Genomic DNA, 26778 nt, shown 5'->3' with positions numbered 1-26778 from the left:
TGCACCAAAGCGTCTGTCACAATTTGTTTTAAATATCTACTCGCATGAGCGCTCATTTAGTGTCGGTCTCTTCCACGCGCCACAAGCTGTATGAGGGCAGAGACAGGCTCTGTTTTGGTCACTGCTCTATCTCCAGCTTCCAGAACAGGGGAAGCCCTCAGCCCATGTCGTTGGATGAATGAATGAACACGTCTGCACTCTAAAATAGCATTTCTATTCCAATTCTTTGACTTCCTCTTCCTTGTCAAGCAGCACAATATAATTTGAGAATGGCTATAGTGAGTAGAACTGTTCCTCCTTTCTTTAACTTCCTAAGAAACCCTTAGGCACATGACGTAGGCTCTGTGGACCCCAGGGGAAGGCATGAGAACAGGAGTGGAAACACAGTACTGGACCTGTCTAAAGAGAGGGGCTTTCAAGGTCCCATCCAGATATGAGACGTTATTCTATGAACTGTGATAGACGCGACCAGAGAGTATGACCTTTTCTGTCTAGGACACATTGTCCTGACACAGGATTCATGCAGGATATTGGGAGGCAGTGAAAAGAACAGGGCTTGGAGTCAGACTTCCTGGGTTCGAATTTCGGTCTTTCAAAGTACGTGACCTTGGGCACATTATTTAGCTTCTCTGTGCCTCAGTTTCCTTATCTACAAAATGCTCCATCATAGTTGTTGGGAGAGGTAAATGTGATAATACAAGAAGAGTATGTAAATCACTTGGACCCCTGGCACAGGGGAGCATTCAACAAGTCGAATCTATCATTAATATAGTAAATGAGAACAAAGCATTCCCATAGGGCCAGTTCTCCTAAAAAGTGAAAATACCAATGTCTTCAACATGATGTTGGCAGACCCTCAAAGACAATAAAAAAGGAAATGGAACCGTTGGCTACTTTTTGAGGTGGCTTCATCAGACCTACTATGACTAATCATGAGGCTCTGGACAAGGGGCATTTGATTACAACCCAATGGGGTGCCTGTGCACATGCAAAGAAATTCCTCGAGAAGACTGCTCCGTTGGCAACAGCAGCATCCCCTACCTGGACCAGCTGCAGCAGGTAGTGCAGAACGTCATCGTCCTCCAAGCTCTCCAGTTTCTGGACCGCAATGGCTCTTACATTTTCATCTGGAAAGCTGCAGTCCAGGAGTTGCATCGTTAGCCCAACATCCAATGCACTTTGATCCCATACCTCCCTTTTGGCTAACAACTGATAAGTTTTGGCCACAATTTCTTGCTGTCCCCATTTCACTGAGCTAAATAGCTTAGGATATGCTTTTGGATGCTTAAGGCTTTCATATCTGAAATGCCAGAGCAATTCTTTGTCTTCTGCTGTGAGAGGGTTAAGTGGGTCAGTGGCTATGATTGCCTCCAGTTGTTTCCGAAGCTGGTTGGGCATTTCGGCTCGAACCCGGTCCCCTTCGGGATCAGGGGTGGGCCGATGCTTAGGCAAGGCTATTGGGTGACAGTAATTGTCCAGGAGAATGGAGATGGACATGGAGTTCTCCTTGTCCGGGTTGGTTGCAGAGGTGAGCTTGTCAGCGTTGAAGCTCCCTTGATCTTCGCCCTTCCCGGATAACTGCCACATGTGGAGCACGTATTCCCCGTGGCGCAGGAGGAACCGGTGGTCTATCAGCAGCAGGTTCACATAATAGAGAAGCTGAACTTTGCCTTTGGACTCAGAACTGGGAGTGTCTGCAGAGGCCTTGCCAGACAGCGCTGGAGCTTTGCCACAGTAGATCTGGAGGTTCAGAAGAGCCCCTTTGGGTAAGTCTTTGATTTTGATGCTGAATTCAAGCCACACGTTCCAGAGCACCTCCTCCGTGAAGGGTTTGGGGCTGGTTCTCCTTTGGCAAAGGACTTGCTGCCCATGCTGGATGTTTGCCTCCACAAACACCGTGAGGTCAGCGTTCCGGGGCAGGACCGGGATATCAATGCCTCTGACTTTAACCCTGAACTTCCGGTCACAGTCCCACAGGGACACGGTGAACACGCTCTCATGGTCCTTCCCGTGGATGGTCAGCTGCTCATGGTAGCCGGTGACTCCCGTGCAGTCATCCACCAGTGGCCACTCTTCTTTCCTCACCTGGTCCAGGGCTGGGTCCGGAGGAGTGTCAAGCACCAGGTGAATCTCCTCCCCATTCTTGAGGCACTGCCTCACCCACTGAAAGTTTTTGATGGGCGTTTCACCCACCAGATACTCATCCCGGCCACAGACGCGCAGCACAAAGTCCTGTTCGTTTTGGCTTTCCGGGATATCCATCAGAGACTTCTTCTTGGCCATCTTGGTGAAGAAGCTCTGGAGGATGGTGCCTGGGGTATCATCTGCTGAGACCTTGATGGTCTGGCTGGTGGTGCTGCGATGAATGACAATGAAGATGCAGTTGTTGGTAATCTTCTTCAACAGGTACTCCGGCAGGGGCTTGGACGTCACCCAGGGGTGCATGGCGTAGAGCTTGGGGTCACGGCCGGCCACCTCGGCCATGCGCGGGGTGACCAGGCGGCGGCGTGTGAACTCGAGCTCGTCGTCGTGCACGTTGCTGACATCGGTGACGTCATAGCCAATCAGGGCTGTGAGCTGCTGCTGGAAGGCCACCGTGTCCTCCGAGGGCGCGTGCCGTTGCACCACGTGGATCTGGCCTGGGCTCCTGTGCAGCACCTTCCAGTAGCGCAGGCAGTCCAGGGTCTGCACCACCTGGTACTTGTCGTAGATCTCGTACCACTGCCCCTTCTTCTGGTAGAGCAGGAGGAAGTGGTCCGGCCCCAGCCGGTGGTAGAAGTCCGCTGCTCCGCTGGTCTCCAGCGCGCGCAGCCACACCTGCGCCTTCATCTGCTCCACGTTGCCGTGGCCAGCCACGTGCAGCAGCGCCGTTTCGGGGGTCTTGCTGTTGCGCTGGCTCGTGGGCAGCACGAACTCGATGGGGATGAGCTCCATGGAGGACAGGCTGGCCGCGGCGCTGCGCGGCTTCATCCTCCGGCGCCTGCGGCGGTTGTCCTCTCTCAGAACCACGGGCTGTTCATAGTTTTCCAGCTCCATGCCCTACGCGACCTGGGAGCGGAGAAACACAGGCCTTGGTCACAGGGAAGGCACTTGCCCCTTACATTTTTCAGAGGGTGGTGGAAGGACGCGTAGAAGAACGTGCACACGAGGATACAGGGGCTTTGGGGTCCGGGCCCCCGAATCCTGGCCCCGCTACCTGCTATCTGGGTGACTTGACCTAGTGAGTCTCTGAGCCTGGTTCCCAACTGTCAGATGGGGTTAGTAATACCTCAGAGGGTGGAGGTGAGAATTAAATAGGGTAATAAACTTGTTCAATATGGGTGATGGGTATATGGGGGGTTCATTAATCAATCTATTGTTTTGTTTGGACATTTAATTGAAAAAAAGATGTAACACTCATCTAGGACAGTGTGTGACATCCTATAATGGCTCGAAGTGGTAACGGTTGTTCTTAAGCATAAATGCATATACAAGTGAAACAATCCGATGACAGGATCAAGTCCTAGTTTACGAGGTGCACTGGGAGATGCTGAAACACCCCACTTTGAAAACAAGCCTTCGACTTATTTCCTCTTTATTCAGTCTCACACTTCTCTTTGGGACCAAGACACCTTACCCGACCTCACCTCACATTCTCCATTTTCAAACTGTCTGGATCAGGTATCTACTCCCTAGTCAATTTCCTGTCTTTCTTTTTTGTTTTCATTTTTTTCTTTCTGGTTAGGAGAGGTAGTCACTTCATTGATAAAACTCGAAGATACCACAGTGGTGAAACTGCAGTCAAGAACGTTTGCAGATATTTAACATTTTGAATCATAAAATGTGTAAGCATCCTGGCTGTCGTTGCTACATTAGGGCAGTATCAGAAGAGAGTCAGTCACCCGGGGCCATACTCTCCTAATATGAACATTTAGGTAATTTTAATTTGTAGCAATTCCTTCCACCTGCCTCTGTGTTACATAGTGGAGAAGCCACGGGTTGGAAAGAAGGATTTGTGGACTCCAGTGACCTGCTGTTTGGATCTCAACTGATGATTTAATTTCTTTTTTGCTCTAATATTTTCACCTCTATAACCAGAATTCACAAATTTATTCTCATCAAACTTGCCCACTCTTTTCCGCAAATATTTAATAAGTACCTACCCTGCACAAAGCATTTAAGTATAAATGTGACATTCTGCAGTAGAAAACTCTTCAAATAATGACTGAAATGCTAAAAATATTAAAATTGAAATATGAATAAGGTATTTTGATTTTAATATTTAGTATCATTACATTGTAAGATGTATTCTAAATAAGAATCAATATCCAAAAATTCAATGTTTCAGAAAATACCATTTACTCTCTTAAATGACTAATGCTAGTGAAACCCATAACTAGTTACTTCCTTAAGAAATAAAGGAGCATTTGATATATTGCAAAAAGGAGAGTTTGATTAAAAGATAAGAAAGACAAGTTTCCTTAGCTCAAAACTTCTGTTCGAATCTTGGCTCAAACCTGCTTTTAAAGTCAATCTTCCCTCTCTTAAAATATTATGAAGTTATACTTAGTAAATACATGAAACCAACTGTCCCCAAGAACTGTCATTTGCAGCTTAAAACAGACACCATTTCATCTTTTGCTACATTATAGAATAACTAACAAAGAAGAGAACCGTAAGATACATTAATATTGACACTAACTTGAAATAAAAAGGTCCAAATTTAGGCAACATACGAATACATAGCAGTAAGTTCTGCCTCGATGAAACTAAGCAATTGTGCAAGATACAAGATGCAGGAGAAGACAGGCTGACTGAATACTCACTGCTGTCCTTCATGGTTGAGGCTACGAAGCTTTCTCCTTTTACGAGAAGACGTTAGAAGCACTCTTTCGTACAGTAATCGCTAAGGATGCACTTGTAAGAACATGAAGCCTGGCTGGCAAGAGGCCCTCCCTTTTCCTCCCAAACCAAAACAAGAAAGGACTGATACACCTGCAAAGCCGCTGCCGGAACCTCGTGGATATCCACACATAGAGGTCGGACCAGACAATGAAACAGACATTTGGCGGTGGTGTCATCTCAAGAACTGACAAACAGCTCCAGATAAAAATATTCTAGCCGAGAAGGAAGTGTCACTATTCCGAGTCAGAGCGAACAAAGGGCAAAAAAATAGAAGGATGTAATACCTGATAAAGCAGTGCAGGCGATGATGCTGAAGGATCATTTGTTTAATTTTTGAAAACAAAACAAATTCAGACCTACCCAGTGTGCCTCTAAACCCTTCCGCTTTTCTGCGTCTCCCTTCAGATCCAGATGCAGAGGAAGTCTTGCAGTTACCAGGAAGGAAGTTTTAACCAAGTTGATTATACGTGTGATTGCTCATTTTAAAAGTGGCAGAAATGCATTTCCTGTCATAGCACAGAGAGCAAAGCACACGAATGAGCAATGTTTACCATATATATATTTTTTACTTTTGGAACTAATTCTTTAAAAATTGTGAGAGGCTGGAACAGATTAAAATTACATAGATCCAAACAAAAAGTACGCATTCAAGAGACATAAACACATGAAATATTTTTCTAGCTGGTTCTAAGTAGAAGAAAAAATGGCCACCATATTAGAGAAACAATGTGGTGGGAAGATTTTTTAAGAGCCAGATTAAACCCATGAGTGTCGCAAGCCCATTCGATTAATTTTCCCTCGTGGGAATTCAGATGGACCCTTGTTTCGACACTGTAACTGAGAGAGAGGGAAGAGGAACCTAGTGAGCTAAGCGGCTGAGTTGTCGAGCAGAACATTTTCAAAGTCAAAGTTTGGGAGCACACTTCCTTGGTTTGGTGAGACATTTCTGTCTTTTCAGAGCATTCAGGGTCTAAAATATCACTGGCTCAAACTGAAAGTACAGTGTATGTGTGTGTGTGTGTGCACGTACGTGTGTGTGTGTGTGTATCTGTGAGTGTTGAGAATGGAGCCTTACTGTGAGCAATGATCGACTGGAGACAAAATAGAAGGAGGTTTCTTGGTATCATGGGAAAATTGGGGAACTGAGCACTGTCACATCATTAGACAGTCACTGGGAGATGGCTCCTGATTCCCATGGGAGTAGAGAATCCAGAAAAAAGCCATCCTAAATTTTTTTTAGAGCAATTTTATATCCTCAAGGTGACCTCAATTCCTTCTAGAACCCCCAGGCACCCTCAGATCGTCACCGTGTGCCCCCTCTCCTCCATCCCAGGGTCTTCTGTATCAGAATTCATCCTCCAACCTGGGACCTCGTGGACTCCAGCTGAGCCCCGGGGACAACAAGTAGGATGGCGCTGTCCTCACAGGTTTCTTGGAGGTAAATAATTGAGAGTTCCTCTGAATTACTCTGACATCAAGATAAGTGATCGTTTCATCTGATCTATCTCCTTTCACATAAGCCCCTGGGGTCTTAGTTTCCTACAAACAGCACTATAATAATTGACATCAGCAGGCAAACCATTTAATTCGAAGACTGCCTCCCAAATATTTAGAGGGGGCTTATCAGCTCCCCAAAGTATATTCCTATGTAGGAACACTCCCTTAGGAGGCTGGCAGCTTTAGGAGCCTCAGAGCTGGCCCTCTTGGTTGATTCAGAGGGAGGGACCAAGGAGCCACACTGTAGGAGCTTGCCAAGCCATGCTTCACCCAGAGTGTGTGGGAGGGCTCATGGGCTTGGGTGGGCTGGCTGGGGGTTTGAGGTTGCTAGGGCCAACCACAGAGGGACCATTAGCTTGGCCAGCTCTGTTCCCCAGATCATTCAACAGAGTCCTTCTGTGCCTTGGCTCATTCACACCCAGGGGGCCAGGTCTCAACCTGACACCACATACACACACACTAGTTATTTCACAAATGCTAGACTCTGGCTCTTGAGTCTCCTTGCCTCTGCAGAAACTACTCAGCTAAGTCCAATTATGCAAAGGTTGTCTGTTCTATGACTAAACTTGCAAATACTTCAGGCTTTATTGGTGGTCTGAGATTAAAAATACCCTGCTCTTCCCCAAATCCTAATATAGCCAATAACATGTGACCGAATGTAGTAAATGTTCCAAGGGAGAAGTAATGGCCAATGTCCCCTTCTTCTATGTGGACACCTCCTCCATGCAGAGGAATTCTTTACTAGTTTGGGCCTCTTTATCCCCGGACGTTTGAGGTTAAAAGAGCCCTAGGCCTCATCATTATCCTGTTTTAGTAATATGTTTTTCCTTCTTCTTTTTTTGCCTTCTGTGAATCTCCACGCATCTAGCACCATGTTTTCCCTATAGCAGACATATGTCACATTTTGGTTGGAAAAAAGAAAATACAATCAAATAGCATGACTTTTATTTCACATCCAACAATTACGGGAACAAGAAGATAGAACCGATTAGAAAATGAGAAACAGTAAGATGTGTCAATGGTCAGTTAAGACTAAGAATGAACCTCATTTGACTGACATTATAAGGAACCACAAGGCTTTGGAAATATCCCCTTTATATCCCCCTGCCTGATCCAATTCATTACTTCTCTTTGTTGTTCTCTTATTAATATTAACTGAAATATAAGACAAAAAACTGCCTGTACCACATCCTTGTGAACAGAAGTCCTCCCACATAATGGATACCCAGACCCATCTCTGGGACCTCGCCTTCAGAATTATCAGCAGACCGTCAAGTATTTTTATCTTCTACCTACACACCTATCTAATCACCTACCCGTCTCTATATGCCTCTTGCACACATACCACGATCTGACAGACACAAAGCTGTTTGCAGGAGGGCGTCAAGTTTCCAAACCAAAGATGACGCCTTCATTCACGGGATTTTTCCTAAGGGCAGAGCAGAGGGTCCTAGGAGAGAGGACGACTTAGCAGACCAGCCTGCACGGAGCCTGCTCTCAAAGGCCTGGTCTGAGGCCCGGTGGTGACTTTATAACCGAAGCTGCTTCTCAGGCCTTTGTAGGGGACATTGCTCCTTCCAAAGCCGAGCTTCTTGGCTGAGAGTCTGGCAGGAGGCACATCCCGCTGGAAGGAAGCCAAGAGGATGCCCTGCCTCTCCAGGTTCAGAAAAAGGGCGCAGGAGTGCGGGCTGGGGCGGGGGCGCTGGCTCTTCCCCGGCCGGGACGCAGCGAGGCCACAGCCCTGCGCGGCCGCCTCCAGTGATGGACGGCCGGGGACCTCGCCCGCCTCCTACTGTCCAGCGCCGGGTCCCCGCCGGGCGCCGGCGGGAGGGCGGGGCCGGGCCTCCTCGCTCGGCACCTACGAGGAATCCCCTCGCCTCCAAAGCTCGGTCCGCATTTTCTGCAATTACCCGTTTCGGGGGTCTGTTGCATCCCACGCGAATTTTCTGCAGATCGGGAAAAGCGCTGATGGGTGTGGCTGAGTGAGGGCGCGAGTGCCCCCGGAGTGTGCCTCACAGCCCCCGCCCCCCCCCCCCCACCCCCCCCCCCCCCCCCCCCACCCCGCACGCTCCTGCCGGCCCCAGCATTTCGCATTTTCTTTGAAAATGGTTGCCCGGGCACCCCTCCCCTCTCTCTTTCCTTCCTTTTCTTTTAAAATAGTATTTACCGACTTGAGCGGGGAGGGGCTTCGGGGTTGCTGGTAAGGTTCCGTTTCTCGAGGAGGTGGGGTGACCGATTTGTAAGCATTCATTAAGCTGTACACTCATGGTCACTTTTCTGTGTGTGCGTTATACATCCATAAAAATTCAAAAGATAGTATTTACCTAAAGTTATTTTTACTTAAAAATGTATAAATTTAAGCTACCTCCCATACTTTATTTTTTTTTGAGGAAGATTATCCCTGAGCTAACATCTGCTGCCCATCCTCCTCTTTTTTGCTGAGGGAGACTGGCCCTGAGCTAACATCCATGCCCATCTTCCTCTAGTTTATGTGTGGGACGCCTACCACAGCGTGGCATGCCAAGCGGTGCCACGTCCGCACCCAGGATCCGAAATGGCGAACCCTGGGCCACCGGAGCAGAATGTGTGAATGTAACCGCTGTGCCACTGGGCCAGCTCCCACCATACTTTCTTAATTAAGAGGATTTTTTTCTTCTTTTTTCCCCACGTTCTTGGCAGACTCCTTCTCTCCATGTGAATCTGATGTTTCAGGTGGAGGTCGGAACTGGCCCATCGTGTCTGCCCCTTAGAAGCTGTGACCTCTGTCCAGATGCACCATCTTTATCTAGCTGGAGTGCCATCGGGCTGGACAGAATGTCATAAAGGAAACATGGTCACGTTTGGATTCATTTGGAGGGAAGAGGTCTCTGATCCAAGCTGCTGTTGTGGAATTCCATTGAATTATTCACTGACGTCCGCATCCATTCCCATTTGTTCATGCATTCCTTTAGCGTTTATTATTGAATATCTCTGTGTGCCGGCACGCAGAGTCCCTGTCTGCAAGGCGCTTGCAAGTTAGCAGGGCAGAGAAGATGTCCACCAATAATCATCATGCCCTGGGGACATAAGAGAAAACCTCAGAGCTCTGCTGAGAAAGGGTTACAGGGGTTCAGAGCAGGATGCTGTCTTTTCCAGCTGAGCCTTCCAGAAGGAAGACCTTAGTAGGGGGTAGCAGGGACATCAGCAGAACTGGGCAGGCAGAGGTGAGGGGAAGGAGCATTCTAGCAGAGGAAATCATATAGGCAGTCCAAGTTCAGAAGAGTGAAATTTTCTTAAGCAGCCAGGAATGGGAGAAGAGGCCAAGAGAGGCTTGGCTGCGGCCAAGTCATGGTATTCGTGACAGGACCAAGGCAAGAAGCATTTTATAGGACTTGCTCAACGATCAGGAAGAGCCAAATGGGACAGGGTGGGGGTGGGAGTAGGGGTGGGGTTAGAGTGCATCTCTAGGGCCCCCTGGACTCTCTTTTTCAAGCTAACAGCTTTATTGAGAGATACTTTACACAGTTTTAACCCTTTGCATAGTTCTCTGAGGCAAATGCCACAGCCGTCATGTATTCGTTAGGTATGCCTCCTGTGCTAATCACTATAACAAAATCTCAGTGCTTTCTTTCTTTCTCACATCATAGTCCCCAGCTGGCTGGGTCGGGGAGGCGATGTCCTACATTCATTCAGGACCCAGCTCCTTCCAACTAGTGGTTCTGCTCTCCGCTAGAGCTTGGAGTCCTTCACTGGGTCTGTGAATGGCTCACAACTTTGTGCCCAGATTCCATCGGCCAGAACTCTGTCCCGTGACTCACGTGATGCAAAGGGTGGCTGGGCAACACAGCCTCTCTGTGCGCTCAGGGGGAAAAGAAATAGGTTTCGCAAAGCCGTAGAGTTATGTTTGTCACAACGTATCAGAAATGATAGGACTTTGATGAGCATGGTTAAATTTAAGTACTATCGCATATCTGACTTCATGCGTTATGAATTATTGCTCTCATGAGACGCTTAGAATATAGCCCATCAGCCTTAGGCAGTCACTGATATTGTCATTCTATCTCGTCTCTATGTTGAGTGGTTAGGGGTAAATAAAAGCTTTCACAAACCCAGAAACTGGCAGTTGTCCCTGTTGCCTTCTCCAAACCACCTCTTCAATAATGCAGTCCTTCCCTCACTTGCTGGAAAATTCTATGCTAATCAGGCAGCGCCGTAATCCAGAGAGCACACAGAAGAGAATGGAGTGAGACGAGCAGATTACTAAGAGACTGCCTTAGGTGACCTTGTCATCGTCAAGGCCAACCAAAACATTTTTTAAAATGCACGCTTTTGAAGGTTTCGTTAATTTATTCTACTACCCCATCACTATTAAAGTTTATTTATCATAATAAAAGTTTATGTTTGTAAACTTTAAAAGTAAAAATATTTTTTATAAAAAAGTTTGTATGTATCCTCCGCAGGGTAGGGTATTGGTGGCAGGTCTAGGTCATGTGGTCATTTGGATGGTGCAGGAGGTTTTTATGGGCTGGCCTGGAAAGTGGTAAATGGCACATTCGTCTGCATTTCTTTGGCCAGAACTCAGCCAGGTAACCACACCTATTACCAGAGTCTGAGAAATATAGCTGCGGGTGCAACTAAGCAACAACTCTACCCTGTGGTGGTGGTGGGAGGGTCACCCGTCTTTGAACAGCTAGTCATCTCTGCCACAGCGGGGCTACCCACTTCTGTTTTCTCTAAACTTACATACAATACCCCAGCTCTGCCAAAATGAGACGTATTAAGGAGGCTGGTTTTAAGGAAAAAAAGGAGATCTTGCTTTAATACAATGGTTCTAAAAGAATGAAATGTTTTGTTGTTGTTCAATTGATAATATAAATTTGTTGGATGGATAATATGATCCCAAATAGGGTGATAGATAGTGTGGATTGTTATATGTGCCGAGGTCCAAAGGAGATTAAAAAAAAACAAAAACAGATGTGATTGTCAATAGAGCTGGTGACAAGCAACTCCAGTTCTCTTCCTAGGAGATGACATTCTCCCACCCTCTTTGAAGTTAAGAGTTGACTTGCTTGAACCAGTGAAATGTGAGCAGAAGTGTGTCACACGTTGTCATGGTTCTCTCCCTCTGCTGTGGAGAACTTGGAGGCCCATGATGAGATGGAACCGTGTCAGCCTGGTCCCTGACAGACTGTGGTCAGCCCAGCTCCCCAGTTCACTCACGTTGAGCATGTATATGGGCAAGAAATGCACCTTTGGTGGGTCAGGCTGCTCAAGTCTCAGAGCTGTTGGTGACCGCGGTCCAACCTACTATGTCCTGATGGCTACATCAGGTAAAGGTTCTCCTTGAAAAAATAGGCTGACATGATATTGTGCATCAGATTGTAAAAGGTTAAATTTCACTCTGTGGGATTTGAAATGTAAAGGTACTCTGCGTGGAAGATTTTGTGAATATCAACTTTGGTTTGATAGAAACCAATCCTATTTATTCATTAAAATACAATCTTCAATTTGTAAGTGCTTCAAAAGTTATGCCATAAACTTTTTTGTTATATAAAATATCAGAGAAACAGCAAACATTTTACGTAATGTTTAAGGTACACAATTAGAGAGAGATAATAGCTAATTTCTTCTTCCAGCAGTGTTTAAAAGAGAGGCAATTTTCAGATTTTAGATGTAAATTTTAGTAAAAGTAAGTTATATATAATTCTTTTTTTGTCTGTCTTTATAAAACTGTTTCTCTTCCCCTCAGGGATTTCTGTGTGGCTTTTCTCAGAATCTCCTCCTTCTTAATGGTATTGAAGTGACTGGAATTGGTAGCAGAGGATCTTTTCCTTCTTTTGTCTCCTCAGTTCTGCTTTAGAAATTCTATGATTACCAGATTTAAACTGCAGCATCAGTGTGTTTGCCACCAGATCCAGGATTCCCCGTGGATACCTTGTATCCTCTGCCCCAGTGTGCCTCGTGATGAAGAAAGATGGTAACAATGCGAAATCATGTACATATCCTCAAAGGGAGAAAGTAGGTTTGAGCCTTTGCTATTTCATGGCACAGCGGAAAGTTCCAAGCTTGGTAGGAAACAGGCTGAGCCATGCCAGTGCCCATAAACCACCTTGGGATTTGGGAGATGTGAGGCCCTTTGAGAGGAGAGAAACTGTCTCATGGGGAGTTTGAACTTCCAGTTAACTAAATATTTACCTCAAAGAGACTTTTTAAAATTGATAAGACTGAGGGACTTTTAATTGGGAAGTTTAATTTTTCCCACTGGTGGGAACAGATGTTCAAGAGCAAGATAAGTCAGTTGTAGAAAATAGGTACATTTTTTTCTTTGCACAACAGAATCGTGGTATGTACAATACACCCCTCTACCCTTTAAGCAACCCAGCATTTCCAAAATGTATTTGACATTAAACTAGTTTTTCAAGTAAAATTTATTAAAAGTCTGTGGAAGCTACGATTCCTTGGAATATATTTGGGAAGTGTTGTCCTAGATTATTTTACTTCTTCTCTGTGTGTGTCTGTGCATTTATACACTGTTACAAAGCATTGTCATGCACAATTGGTGGCTTCCCCAAATGGCAGACTCAAAGCGTTGACAATATATTAGATGGCTGTTATGGGGAGGATGACGCCATGTTGATTTGAAGATTGCAGCTTTAGAAACTGAGATGTAGGAGTGAACTGATTTGGAAAGGAAGATTCAGTGTCTTAGTTTATGTTGCTCCAAAGCAGCAGCCTCCAAAACCGAGACAAGGATTTTAGTGCAAGTGGTTTATTTGGGAGACGATCCTAGGAAATGTGATGAATGAATGAGATGGGGAGACAGAGAAGGTCAATAAAGGCTCTACTGATGACCACTGTGGGCTCGGGGGCTCAGTGGCTCTGGGATGCTCCAAGAAAATCTGTAAAACATGCCCCAGAACCATCCTACTGATGGGGGAGGAAGTTAACTATTTATCCCTCATTGGTTGAGGTTTGCTCCTGGCCACACAAACTCTTCGACATTTCTGGCCCATGCTAGCTTGGGCTGAGCACGCCCTTGGGCTGAGAGACACAGGTGCTTGAGGTTGGAAGCTGTTGATGTGGCTGGGAACTACTTCCTGAAGACCTCTGGGTGGGCCGACAGGATATGAATGGGCTACTGACAGCATCTGCTATACCCAAGTTAACTCCCATCTTTTAAGCTCATTGCCTCTGCTCCTATTGGCAAAAAGTTACCTCTTGTTCTGGGGTTGTGCTACCAACTGGAACTGCCTATTTTGACCCCAACTAGCATGTGATGCACTTTTAAAGACTTGCCCTAGAAACTACTTCTGGAGACATCTGTTCTTCTTGTTTTGCAGGAAACAAATGGTATTCAATGAAATCTGACCTATAAATGACTAAGGACAGGATGAAGTGTAGACAGGGCTTTTGATGACCAAGTCAGTCTTTGTGATTAGAACCCATCACTAGTGGCCTGTGAAAATGGTCTCAGTCAATCTGGTCTACCACACCTACACAACGTGACAGGCCATCATGGTACTGAAACTGAAATTAACTGAAAAGTAGTGGATTCACTCAAGCATTTAATGAGTCTTTAGTATGTCTTATAATAAAGAGCATCCTGAAGGTGATTTTAAAAGTAGGATCATAGAACTTTAGCGCTGCTGGGAATTACGCAATATGTATTTTGAGTCTGTTTGGTGTAATGGTTAGGAATTTGGACTTAGGAACCAGACTGCTTGGGTCCAAATCCTGGTTCCACTGTTTGCAAGCCTGCCTTGGGCAAGTGACTTCATATTTCTGTGTTTTAGTTTATTCTATATAATAGTACCTACCTGGTAAAATTTTAAGGATTAAGCGAATGAATATTTATAAAGTTTGTGGAACAGTGCCTGGCGGGTGGTAAGCAGTAGGTAAATTTAGCCATTAGCTAGCTCTATCCTGTTTTACAGATGAAGAAACTCCAGCCCAGAGATGTTTAGGGACCTTCTCAAGGTAATGCCCTTAACTCATGGCAGAGCTGAGCCTGGAACTCCTGTCTTCTAATTTAGTGAGCAATTTGTTTTCAGTACAAGTTGCAGAACGATGGCAGACAATCTTTAAAGGTGAGGTCTTTATTATTATTTGAGAGACAAAGTGGATAACATTTTGAGAGCAATTTCAAAAATCATAAATATAGCGTAACATAGCACATACTACCTATGCACATTAACTGTAGAAGGAATTCATCATGGCATCGAATTATTATAGAAGCTTCCTGAAAGAGAAGAGCCTTCAGCCTAGTGCCTTTCAAAAGCATTGGATTTGACTGGGAAGATAAAATGGGAAAGGCCTTCCTGGGAGAGAAAAGGGCACAGTGGGAGCAATGACTGGGTATACATGAAACAGCAGCTCCCAAGGAGACGGGCTGGATTGTAGGGAACTGCGATTGCAAACTGGGGCCTTGTACATAGAGTCTGGGTTCTTGCATGTGTTTTGTTTGGCCTACAGAGTTTCACAAAAATTTATGTTGGCTACTTTAGATATCTATATATGAATATATAAAGAGAGATTGATCGATCGATTGATTTTTAAGGAATTGGCTCATGGAATTGTGGGGGTTGGCAAATCTGAATTCTGTAGGGCACGCTGGCTGACTAGAAATTCAGATAGGATTTCTATGTTACATTTTTGAGGCAGAACTCCTTATTCTTTCTTCTCCAGGAAACCTCAGTTTTTTGCTCCTAAGGCCTTCGACTGATTGGGTGAGGCCCTCTCCCATTATCAAGGATAATCTCCTTTGCTTAAAGTCAACTGATTGTAGATGGTAACCACATCTACAAAATGCCTTCACAGCAATGCCTAGGCTAGTGTTTAACTAAACAACGGGGCGCCATAGCCCAGCCAAGTTGACACGTAAATTAACCATCACAGCTACCAACATTAAAAAATCTCTAGATTTTAAAAAGAAGAGCCTGCTTTCTAGCTTTTTTGGAGAAGTGGAAAGATGTGGCAACTCTGGACCTGTAGACCCTTTAGATGAGGGAAAGACTTCTGGATTGCCTCAGTCTCCACCCTGTCCGTGGGCATTTGGGCTTGTGTCCTGAACCCTGAGGGGGAATGGAGAAACCTGAGTTTGGTAACGGAAGACAAGACCATTTAATGGAAGACATTGAATCCATGGTCAGAAGAGAATCCGAGAGCATTGCCGCCACAAGAGAGAAAGCCAGAGGTCTTCGGGATGGGTAATTTATCTGTGGAGGCTGCTGGGCGGGGGAAGAGGCCGTGGTGGGAGTGATAGCGTCTGGTTCCTTTGTATGTTTTAATCTGAGCAGCTCTGCTTTAATCTGGTTTATGTTTTGGGCTGCTCAAAAGTTGGAAACCACTCCTGAGGACCAGCGTGGCCATTTTACAACCGAACAAACCGGATCTTCGGTTCTCAGTTTGGTTTTTATATGTTAGGCAATAGAGAGCCTTTGAAACACACTCTCCAGGAAATAACTAGCAGGTCATCAGAGCAGACTTATATGACATCCTTTGTTATGCTACACATGATGATCTACTTAATGACCGTGGCTCTGAACACGCGTTGATAACTCTTACTGATCTCTTGCCCTCAAATGTATCTAAATCCTTCTTGAGTCTACTCGTATTTCTGACTTTTCCACTTCTCAGGGTAATTAATTATCTTCACGCCTCTAGTACTGAAGGTAGGTCAAGTAGTTTGGTCTGTTGCCTATTCCCCCTGCCTATACATCTTCACTTTAAGATTGAATTTTCAGTTAAATAATAGAAGCACTCAGATGTGAAAGAGCCAAATATCACAAAGATGCAGGCAAGCATGGAGACAGTTTTGATCTCCAATGAGATGTAATTCATGGAAAGAACACAAAGTTGTTATGTGTTGGGCTGCACGTGTAAAGGAACAAAAATTTATCTCAGATGATAATGATTTTTTTAAAAAGAAAAAAGCCTTTGAGTTCTCTTAAACTCGGGCAATCTTGGAATCGTAGGAAAGATTCACCTGGAGAGAAATAACTGAAGTAGTGAGAGACTGGAAGCAGGTGGACCATGAAGAAGCCATTTCACTCCCCGTGTTCCTCATGGCCTAGCCCAGAGAGTGGCTCTGAAAATAAAGAAGAAGAATGAGTAATAATTGTAGACAGGCTGGAGATAAATAAGGAAGAAGTGGGCAGAGGCAAAGAATCTGTAAGGCGTCAAGCCTGTGGGCCAGGAAAATAATGATACTTTTGGCAGAAGTGGGGAAGCTAGAAAAGGAGCCCATGTGAAGCGCCGACATTGTCAACATCATTTATTATGTTTGGGGCTCAAATATATTTTTAGCTGAGATTGAGTGATTTCACCCTTTCTTCATTCCTTTAGAGAAATAGATGTTTTACTTTTGCTCAAGGATTTGCTGACAGCAGGAGCCAGGATAAACACAGTGTTTGATAGGAACCACCGAAAAATCGGCAATATTATAAATGTATAATTTAGACTTACACTTCAGATCCTAAAAGATGTACTTAAAACTTTATTATTAATAGGCTTTATTAATAAGATTTATTATTAAGATTAATAATTAATAAGGTTTATTAATAAATCTTTAATAATAAAGTTTTTAATAAGTAAATTTTAATTTAAAAATTTCCTTATTAAAAAACTTCAGTCTTAAAGCTTGCAGACAAAGATAAACTTTAAACATGTAGTAAAATAAACATATGTAGTATTAAATTAATTTCTTGTTAAAGAAAATGTGTGAAATGAGTAATGAATTTTTAACCCCGGTGATGACTTCTTTTGTAGACGTAGCTTTAATTGACTTCATATGACTGCCTTTTTGATGTATGTAAATTAGCACCTAGTGTAGCCCCAAGTTGGCTATTGAATTTTAACATAATTTTCCCTCTGAGTTAGTTTCCTTCATTGAACTAGTCTAGTCCTCAGTCTGAATTAAACTCTGCCCCATCTCACCCTTAGATAACCCTCAGATTTTCTCTCTTAAAATGCTGTGTTTAGATATCCTAAGTCAGAATAGCCTCTTTAACTCCAATATCAAAGGTTCTCTAGGGGCTTGACCCCATGGCCGAGTGATTAAAGGTCCATGGGCTCCACTTTGGCGACCCTGGTTTACGGGTTCAGATCCTGGAAGGGTCCCTGCTCCCCTCATCGGCCATGCTGGGGAGGCATCCCACATACGATGTGGGGGAAGATGGGCACAGATGTTAACTCGGGACTAATCTTCCTCAAGCCAAAAAAAAAAAAAAAAGATTCTCTAAACTGACACTGACTTAAATGGGCAGCATCCTTGCCAATACATTGTGTATAATATTTTGCATAAAGGCACATATGCTAATGTTCTGTATAAAAACAGCATTCAAAGAAGGTATGAACTAGAGGACCAGTTCGAAAACCGTAGAACAGAGAAGTAGAGGAGACAAGGATGGGTGTCATCAAAAGGACTGAAGAATGAAGACTGAAATTTAGGAGACGACTTCAGTTAAGGGCAGAAGAAGGAAAATCCAGCCATTCAAAGAAATAAAGAAGAGATAGGGAGAGAAACAGAAGAAGCAGGAGAAGCCGGTATCAGAGAGTCTAAAGGAGAAGTACTTTCCAAGAGGGTGAAGGTGGATGCTGACCAACAGGTGAGGAGCAGCGGATGAAAATGCTGGACGGACCGTTGAATTTGGGCAGGAAGTGTCTGGTCCTGATGCGGAGAGAATGGTTTCAGGGGGTGGTGGATGTCCTATGGAGATGAGAGTGGATATGAGAGAACAAAGGAGAGGGAATAAAGACATAGGCTGAGCTTCAGAGAAAATGTTACCGCCTTTAGCCGAGAGTTCATTGCTGGCTGGCTTGAAATGCCTCGTTTACTTAAATTAATGACTGAAGCAAATCTGTTAGTGTCTGTAATTCCTACTGAGAGCAATGACTCCATATTGTTTCTGTTAATTACTCAAGACAGGACTTCATTAGCCAGTGAGTGCACGCCCTAATGATCAGCCCAGGTAGTTGTAGTTGTGCTATTATTAAATTTATCTGTTCACAGAGGGAACAGAGGTTGTCAACTACAGTCGTACAATTTTGGTCTCTAGAGCTATGAATCTTATTTCTCTAAGGCTGGCAGAAAATTTTTAATAAGGAATTCACCTGGCACCAGCTCTTCTCTGGTTCTCTTCTTTGATTGTTCCCTAAGTCTCCTTGATTCCTTTTTCTCTGCCAGCCCCTTAAGGGGTGCTTTGCCCTCCCAGATTCACTTGCCAGCTCTCTTCTTACTTTATGCCATTTCTTGGAAAATCTCATATCCTCCCATGGCATCGCCTATCACCTATACTTAGGTGCTTTTGAATCTACACGCCCAGTTCCTTCCTCCTGAATTTCAAACCCCTATTCCCAGCTGCCTACCGAACAGCTCCTTCGAGAGGTTTTACAGACACGTTGAACTCAATATGTTCAGCACCGATCTTGCAGTCTCCCCACCCACTGCCTCATTCCCCACCAAACCTGTTTGACTTCCCTTGGTTGATGGCATCAGCTCCACCTCACTAGCTGAGCTAGAAACCTTGGAGCGATCCTCGGAGCTTTCCCCTTCCCACCGCCCGCAGCCAGTTTGTCTCTGAATCGTGGCCACTCTGCTTGTTGACATTTTCCCTATTCATTTGTTTATTCATTCATTCATTCATTCAACACGTGAGTCTGTTGCGTACCAGGCACTAGAGTAATGGCAATGAACAAAACAGATAGAGTCTGTCTCCCCATATCTAATAGGGGGAACTAGGCAATGGGCAAATAAGTGTGTAATGGTAGCTGGTATCGAGTGCTAGGAAGAAAAATAAAGCAGGTTAAGGGGGCAAAGAGTGATAGAAGGGAGTCACCATTTCAGATATATTGATAAGAGAAGATAGCTCTGATGAGGTCACAAATGAAGAGACCTCTGAGTAAGTGAGGGAACAATCACCCTGAGAGTCTGGATGCAACCCTGTGTCTGCATTCTTACTGGCCCTGCCTGGATCCAGTTTTTGGGCTCCATGCTTCAAACTTCGTATTTCTTGGTCTCCTATGGCCTCTCATTTCTTTCCAGCTCTAGCACGTTGGCCACGTGGTGACCACCTTCTTCATCTCCTTGGGGGTGTTCCGTGTGTGATTCCTGTGGCCTGAATGTCCTTTCCCGGCACCTGCAGTAGCTCTTAGTTACCCTTTCCACAGCCTTGTAAACTGCCTTCAATCTTTTCTCAAGCAAGACAAACAGGAATCAATCTCTGAATAGAATCCAGTCTAAATTTTACCTTTTAAGTGACATCGCTTTTGAAATCCTACAAAACTTTAATTTCCCCCTTCTCGATACTGCCAAGGCATTTTGTACTAGAATCTACTGCCGAGGTTAGTAAACTTTTTCTCTAAAGGATCAGAAAGTGAGTATTTTAGGCTTTGTGAGCCATATGGTATCTGTCAAAACTACTCAGCTCTCCCATTGTAGCATGAAAACGGCCACAGACAACACGTAAACAAATAAGCAGGACTCTGTTCCACGAAAAGTTTATTTACAAAAGCAGGCAGTGAGCTCCAGTTCGTGGGCCCGTTTTATTGTCATTTTGTATTGTAATTATTAGTTTATTTTTCTGCTTCCACGACTAAGTTCTGAGTTCTTTGAGGATAAGGACCCAGTGACCACGTATGATCCATTTTTGTGTCCTAGCCTGTGGCAGATTGTGTTTTCCAAAGATGGCCACATCGACATCTCCTAACCCATCTGCTCTTCTGCAGTGTGGCCTGTCTCTGCCCTCCCTCGAATCTGGGTTGGCTTGTGACTCACTTGTCACCAAAGAACATTGTGGAAGTGAGGCCATCTGCTTTCTGAGTCTAGGTCTGAAAAGGCCACGCTCTTTGGTTCTCTTGCGCCATTCACTCTGGGAACCCAGCCACCGTTCTGTCAGAAGCCCAGAACACATGGAGAGGCTGGTGTAGCTGCTCAGCTCAGCAGTTTCAGCTAAGCCCACGCTTGAGTCATGCCAGTCCGGCTACACACGGTGAGTCAGGGAGCCTCCTATGATTTCAGCCCCTCTTCCCCCCGTGATCCAGGTTTCTCAGTGGAGGCCCCAGATATCATGGTGCAGAGAGGAGTTGCTGCCCCCAACTAGCCATGACCAAGCTGTACATTTGTGAACAAAATAAATGATGATTGTTGCTTTACTCCATTAAGTTTTTTTTAACTGAGATATAATTGACATATAATATTGTGTAAGTTTGAGATGGACAACATGTTGATTTAGTACACTCATGTATTTCAAAATGATCACCACCGTAGCTTAGCTACCACGTAAATCGGGTCACACAATTACCATTCCTTATTGTGTAAGAACATTTAAGATCTACTCCCTTAGCAACTTTCAAGTATATAATACAGTATTATTAACTATAATCACCATGCTGGACATTAGATTCCATTAAGTTTTGAGATGGTTTGTTACATAGCAAGATAATTGGAACATAGCCCATGCTCTCGGGTTTGGGGGTTATTTTTGACATCAAAGCAACAACAAAAATAAGAACCGGAGGATCATGTTGTCTATGAGTGATTTTTACTTTAAAATATTTCACTATGTGATATATACTGGTATGAGTTAACATTATGCAAATCCTAGGGGCCTTAAACTAACATTTTGAGGCACTTTGACCAAGAACACCCCTTCCAGGCAGGATTGGTTAATTAGCACTTAAATGCGCTCTAACTAGGAACCCACATTCCAAGGAGGTGAGCGTGAGCGCTAGTGTTTTAAATAGAGGCATCTAGGTCTCCGTCCTAGGACTTGTTAATTAGCTTAGAGGATGTTAGGAATAATATTTCACTGGTGCAATGAGTAGTTGTGGTTAGTTAGAAAGATTCAATGGGCCCTGCCTCCCTTAAGAAATAAACTGTAACCTCAGCAGGCCCAGCAATAAAATGTGTTTGAGTTAGGACCCAAGGTGGTGAAGTCCGTTGGGTCCTGCGTTCCCCACTTTCTGGATGACAGGCCACCTGATAAAACCAGCTTTGCTGATCCTGCTTTCAGATGATCCCTGGCTCCACTTCAGAGGGAACTCTTCATGCCCGTTCATGCTCATTGGAGCATCTTGCCTGGGACAGAGAGCAGGGACTTCTCTTAGAGTAGCCAGGTCTTGTTCCCAATTACTAAGATATTTGTGTACGTGGCAATGTTGGGTCTGAGATTTCTATCGTTACACCCACCTACTAGGGGGTTTGTGGAGGAGCCTTACTTCTATTCTGATCGTTGTTGATTGAGCAAATTAGCTTAGGTTGTTTGCAACACTGAAATATTGATATCCTGCCCTCAAAAGGTGATCCAAATAGTTTTCAGCTTACATTGGATTTCCATTTCAGGAGAAAAGGAGGTTCTTTTCATCAGGCAATGTGTCAAATGGAGGCAATCACTGTTGAGGACGTGACAGACAATAGGCAGAAGTGAGTTGATTCATCAGTGCCATGCTAAATTGTCTCTGTGATTTCCGCTGGAAGTGGACACAAGCACACCCCTGGGCCAGGCTGTAGAGTCACGGATTGAGTGGGGCAGGTGGTGCATGAACAGGGACTGGGAGACACTTGTGAGATCCGTGAATGGCGTCACTTAGCGTGGGATCATTACGTGTGCACTCTGAATGCCGTTTGGTTTCCCTCTACGTGTTACTGGAAGACAAATTTCGATTTGCAAACTCTAATGGATATGGAATTGGCATTTGACGTTCCAGATGTGCTGTTCGTTTGAGAGCAGTGGAGGCGAGGAGCGCTGCGGAGTGTGTTAATGGCCTACTGCCGCTCTAAAGGAGATGTATGCCTCCACTCTAATGTGCTTAATTACCAATCAGTCAGCCTGTCTTTAAGAGGACTCCCGGGCTGCCGAGAACAAAGGGCTGCACACTTTGTCGCCCTTGGCACAGCTGGCTGCTTCCTCTTCTGATTCGCAGCTGTCCTCAAAATCTGCTGAGATGTCCCAGAGGCATCTCAGAACCAATGGTCCAAAGCCGAATGCATCATTCCTCCTGCTCAAACCTTCCCTTCTTCCTGTGCTCCCGACTTCAATAAATGACACCACCATCTGCCCAAATTAGCAAGCCAGATACCTGGGGATTCTCTGTGACCCTTCGTGGTTCTCACAAGCTGTATCCAACCCACCTCGGGTTCCCTTGACTCTAAGTCCAAAATAACGCTCAGATTAAATCTCCTTCATTCTGCTCCACACTCAGAACCCCAGTCCAGGGTGCCACCATGTCATACCCAGATGGCCACCTGATCTCCGGTGTCCTCTTGCGTTAGGATAACATTTGAGTTAAAAACATATATTTAGTTTGTTCCTGTATTTTTTACTTTCCTTTTCCCTCATTTAAGCATGTCCAGTAATACCTACAGTAAATATCTACCATAAAGAATGGGAAGAGGAGGATCTAAAAAATTCAACAACAAACTGTGGGGTTATGTTATTTCACGACTAGTGAAGGGCCTGGGGTGAGTCTGTGTAGTTAGCTGGCCAGGAGCTCCGTGAGTCTGCACGGACCATCCTGATGCTAGTGGTTGACTACAACTTACATATCAATGGGGACCATTCCGAGTGCTGTGCCTGATTAGGACTTCCAGGACAATAACAGTCATGGCAGAAATTTCCAGGTTTGTTGGCAGAATTCCACCCTCCTCCCTGCTCCCTGCTCCGGGTCACCTGCCATCTTCCCATCCAGTCTTCTCTTCCATGTCATTCCCCCACATCTCTAGGAATTTATAATTAACCTCCCCTTATTTTAGAATGGGGGCTGGGTAGAGAACTGGAGGTCATGGTGATGAGAATTATTTTAGGCTGGTTACTTTTAAAACTGCAGATGAGAAGGGGCCTGGTTACTTTTAATAAAAGCAACTCTGAGGAGGGGAGTTTGCTTGCCCTTTGTTGGGAAACATTTACATTTATAAGGGAAACCTCCATCTGTAAAGATGCCTCCCTCTCTGTGCCAGGAAGAAGGGGGATGACCTTATCTCTAGAAACTCTTAATCAGTGCCAAAGGCAAGAACTTAAGTTGTTACTGTCCGGCAACCTCATGTAACTGACCGCCCCCCCCAACATCCTCCTTTGTCTTTAGCTGAAGATAATATTTAAGCGGTGGCTTCTGCCATTTACTTAATCTGGTTTGATTCTTATCTAAAAGTTGTGGGACCGCCCAATGGCCAGACCCTTCAGGCATTTTTAACTCTTTTTACATATTCTTTCCTTTGTCTTGTAAAGAGATAACTCACATACCTATGCCTTAAATTTAGGCTTACTCTCCATCCATGTGCGCAGCAGCAGTGGCAGCATCACCTCTGCCTGCCCATGGGTCCTGTCCCCATGTTTGCAGCAGCAGCGGTGGAGGCAGCAGCTCCTCCTACCCTTGGGTCCTGTCCCCACGCAGCAGCTCTGACTGCCCATGGGTCCTGTCCCCACGCCTGCAGCTGTTACTGCCCATGGGTCCTGTCCCCACGCCTGCAGCTGTTACTGCCCATGGGTCCTGTGCCCACGCCTGCAGCTGTTACTGCCCATGGGTCCTGTCCCCATGCCTGCAGCTGTTACTGCCCATGGGTCCTGTCCCCACGCCTGCAGCTGTTACTGCCCACGGGTCCTGTCCCCATGCCTGCAGCTCTTCACTACCCATGGGTCCTGTCCCCATGCTATTCCACACTATTCTCTAAACAAAAGAGCACTACTGCCAGATCTTGAGAGTCCAAGAAATCTTTCTTTCGACTCCTCGGCTCACTGACCCCACATCAATGGCAGTCATGTTATGGCTGGATCATGACATCAGCAGGCATGTTATCATAAATTTTTGTTTTGTGCTCATTACTTTAGGAAAGGGATCTAGAAGATAAGAGGACAAAAATTCTTGATTTTGTCTCCATAACTTCACCAATAGATTGTGAAGTGGAATATGGAAAAGAACACTCTCTATGTCAGAAGTAATAGCAGAAAAGACCTTACCCCTAGACTGAAAATGCGCCCTCCTGCTCCTCCCCTGCCCCAGGGCTTGAAAGGGGAGTGAGAGGTGTGTGGATAGAGTACAAGGGCCTCCACTTGTCTTCTTGGAAGTGCCCAAGGAGGCAGCAGGACCCCAGGATGAAACCGCTCAGGATACATCCAGGAAGAGGGAGCCCAAGAACCTACTGGAAGATTCCTAGGCTCCGGGTGATCTTGGGGAAGAGGCCGGTAAACTCAATTCCATTGTTTACAAATGACAGAGGCCTCAAATGTTTTACCTCTTAGGGGAGATTTTTATTTTAATGTTAAGCAAATCAGTCTGTAGTCTTGGAATTTTAGGCCTGAAGGTGAGGCGGGGGGAAGCGGAGGCTTCAGGTCTTTCCTGGCTGTCGGCAGCCCGTCTGTGGGGTCAGCTCAGCAGGGAAGCTTCCGCGAGGCCCTCAGCACAGGCCTTTTCTTTCATCTTCAGTGTGTTAGGAAAAAAGTTCAGAACTGTTCCTATTAGACTTGTAAAGAATTGAGGATAATCTGATTTTTAAAAAATTTTAATGGCACCAGAGCTTAAGGTTTTCACTGCCATTTCAGAAGAGACTTGGTTCTTTATATTCTTCAATAGAGCTGATGTAAATTTGGTAGTGATAGGAGCTGAGTGTTTTCAGCTAATCTGTGTCAAATTACAGGAATAGGTAATAACAGCAAATCTCAGAGTCATTCTTGGATTTGTGACCTGAGTGGCCAATTTTCTGACTTCCCCCAGCTCTTAAATCTATGCATCTTTGTTTATAGACTTACTGCATTGTGAAAATCTTAAGAGTGACTTATAAAATCTTAAAAAAAAAAAAAAAAAAAAGGTGGGGGGCCAGCCCTGTGGCCCAGTGGTTAAGTTCGCGCACTCCGCTTGGGCAGCCCAGGGTTTCACCAGTTCGGATCCTGGTCATGGACATGGCACCGCTCATCAAGCTACACTGAGGTGGCATCCCACATGCCACAACTAGAAGGACCCACAACTAAAAATATACAGCTATGTACTGGGGGGCTTTGGGGAGAAAAAGGAAAAATAAAATCTTTAAAAAAGAGTGACTTAGTAGGTAAGATTGCCCACAGGTGTGAAATAAGTTAATCATTAACTGATTCTTGCTTACCAATAACTTGTGTATATATAATATATGTGCACACACACGTTAGTATATATAGCATTCATTTTTAGATATATTTAACTTCTGCATCAATGGGAAAGCTAAGTATGTAGATAAAACTGTAAACTTAATATATACATGTTATTGTAAACATTTCCTTACAAAACTAATACAGAACCTGAAGTGAGTTCACTCACCCGTTGCGCAGCCAGCCAATCTCTGACACCGGGTGTGGTGGAAGAAAGTAGGAATTTTATTTTTACACAGCGCTGAGCAAGGAGAGAGGGCAGCTAACGCTGAAATCCCAAACTCCCCGAAAAGCTAAAAGGAAGGGTTTTTATTTGGGGCTTTAGGTAGGGGAGGGGGAGCATATGGCCTTGCTGGTCAGAGCTTTCCCACCAGCCTGTCTTTGGCCTTGAGACACTTGCAGAGAGGAGGGAGCTCGTGACCTTGCTGGTCAGCAGCTTTCCCACCAGCCTGTATCTCTTTGCAGGGAGGAGATGATCCAGGTGCTTGTCCTTGATGTTGTCTGTCTCCATGGAGGATAGTGGATTTTGGAGCCAGGAAACCAGAGAGTAAGCAGGGAATGAGTGTTTTGGTTTTAACCCCATATATGCTGGGTTTACTGTGGGGAAACTGACATCAGGGTCGGTATCAAAACCACTTTCTTTTGTTGTTGAGTCCCAAGCACCATGAGACTGCTAATCTGTCTGATTTAAATTCTCGTTTTAGCAAGTTCCTATGACAGCACCCCAGGTGAGTAGCAGAGAGTCCCACCAGGGTTGGCGGATCATGGGGACAGCTCTGAGCCTCAGTGAAATTGTGCAATATGTCTCTGGGCTCAATGTTAGTGCAACCACCAGACAGGGCAGAGTTCTCTCCAGAAGAAGTGTGGTTCCGCTAAGAGGGGAAAAAAAGCCAAGTAAAGATCTTTGGATGATTGCAAACTAGACAATGTGAATTGGATATGGAAGTGCAGAGCCATGCAGAGCAGGAAAAGTCGTGACTGGAATGAAAGTCAGCCTTGCAGCTCTAAAGTTATGATGTGACTGTTTCCTGGATGTGCTCCCTTGCTATCGTAAGCATAAATAGGATTTTTGTAACACGGATCACACTTTAAATATGAAAAGCTGGTGCTCTAAGGAGTTGAGAAGTGAATCCTGTTCTAAAATGAATATGTAATTTCATGCACAGGACTGTGTGATGTCTTTGGTGTAATTATTCATAGGTTTTTCTGGGCATAAGTTTTATTTTTCAATGAATCTAAGAATCCATAGATTGTAAGAGCCAATATTATCTTATGCTCCATCAAGAAAGAAAATACTCTGACAAAC

At 44.9% G+C, this 26778-nt stretch overlaps 1 protein-coding gene across 8 annotated transcripts in view; it reads right to left on the bottom strand.

The window, feature by feature from the left end:
• PIK3CG (phosphatidylinositol-4,5-bisphosphate 3-kinase catalytic subunit gamma) overlaps positions 1-5390 on the bottom strand; it is a 34323-nt gene extending 28933 nt beyond the window's left edge. For 5 of the 8 annotated variants that reach the window (XR_011438097.1, XR_011438095.1, XR_011438096.1 and 2 more), the window contains exons 1-2: positions 5169-5309; positions 1042-3048 (exon numbers count right to left, since the gene is read on the bottom strand). Coding sequence is in view for 5 of the 8 variants with exons in the window: in XM_023638881.2 (XP_023494649.1) it covers positions 1042-3036 (1995 nt within the window). In the remaining 3 variants the exon portion in view is untranslated. Of the gene's footprint in view, positions 1-1041; positions 3049-4805 lie in introns of all 8 variants that reach the window. The other 3 variants (XM_023638882.2, XM_014738949.3, XM_023638884.2) reach the window with 3 other exon arrangements.
• Positions 5391-26778: the final 21388 nt, after the last annotated feature.

This window comes from Equus caballus, chromosome 4 (assembly GCF_041296265.1).
Source record: "Equus caballus isolate H_3958 breed thoroughbred chromosome 4, TB-T2T, whole genome shotgun sequence".
In the NCBI taxonomy this organism is placed as follows: domain Eukaryota; kingdom Metazoa; phylum Chordata; class Mammalia; order Perissodactyla; family Equidae; genus Equus; species Equus caballus.
Note: the sequence above shows the minus strand (reverse complement) of the source record. Positions and strands in the feature narration are given on the sequence as shown.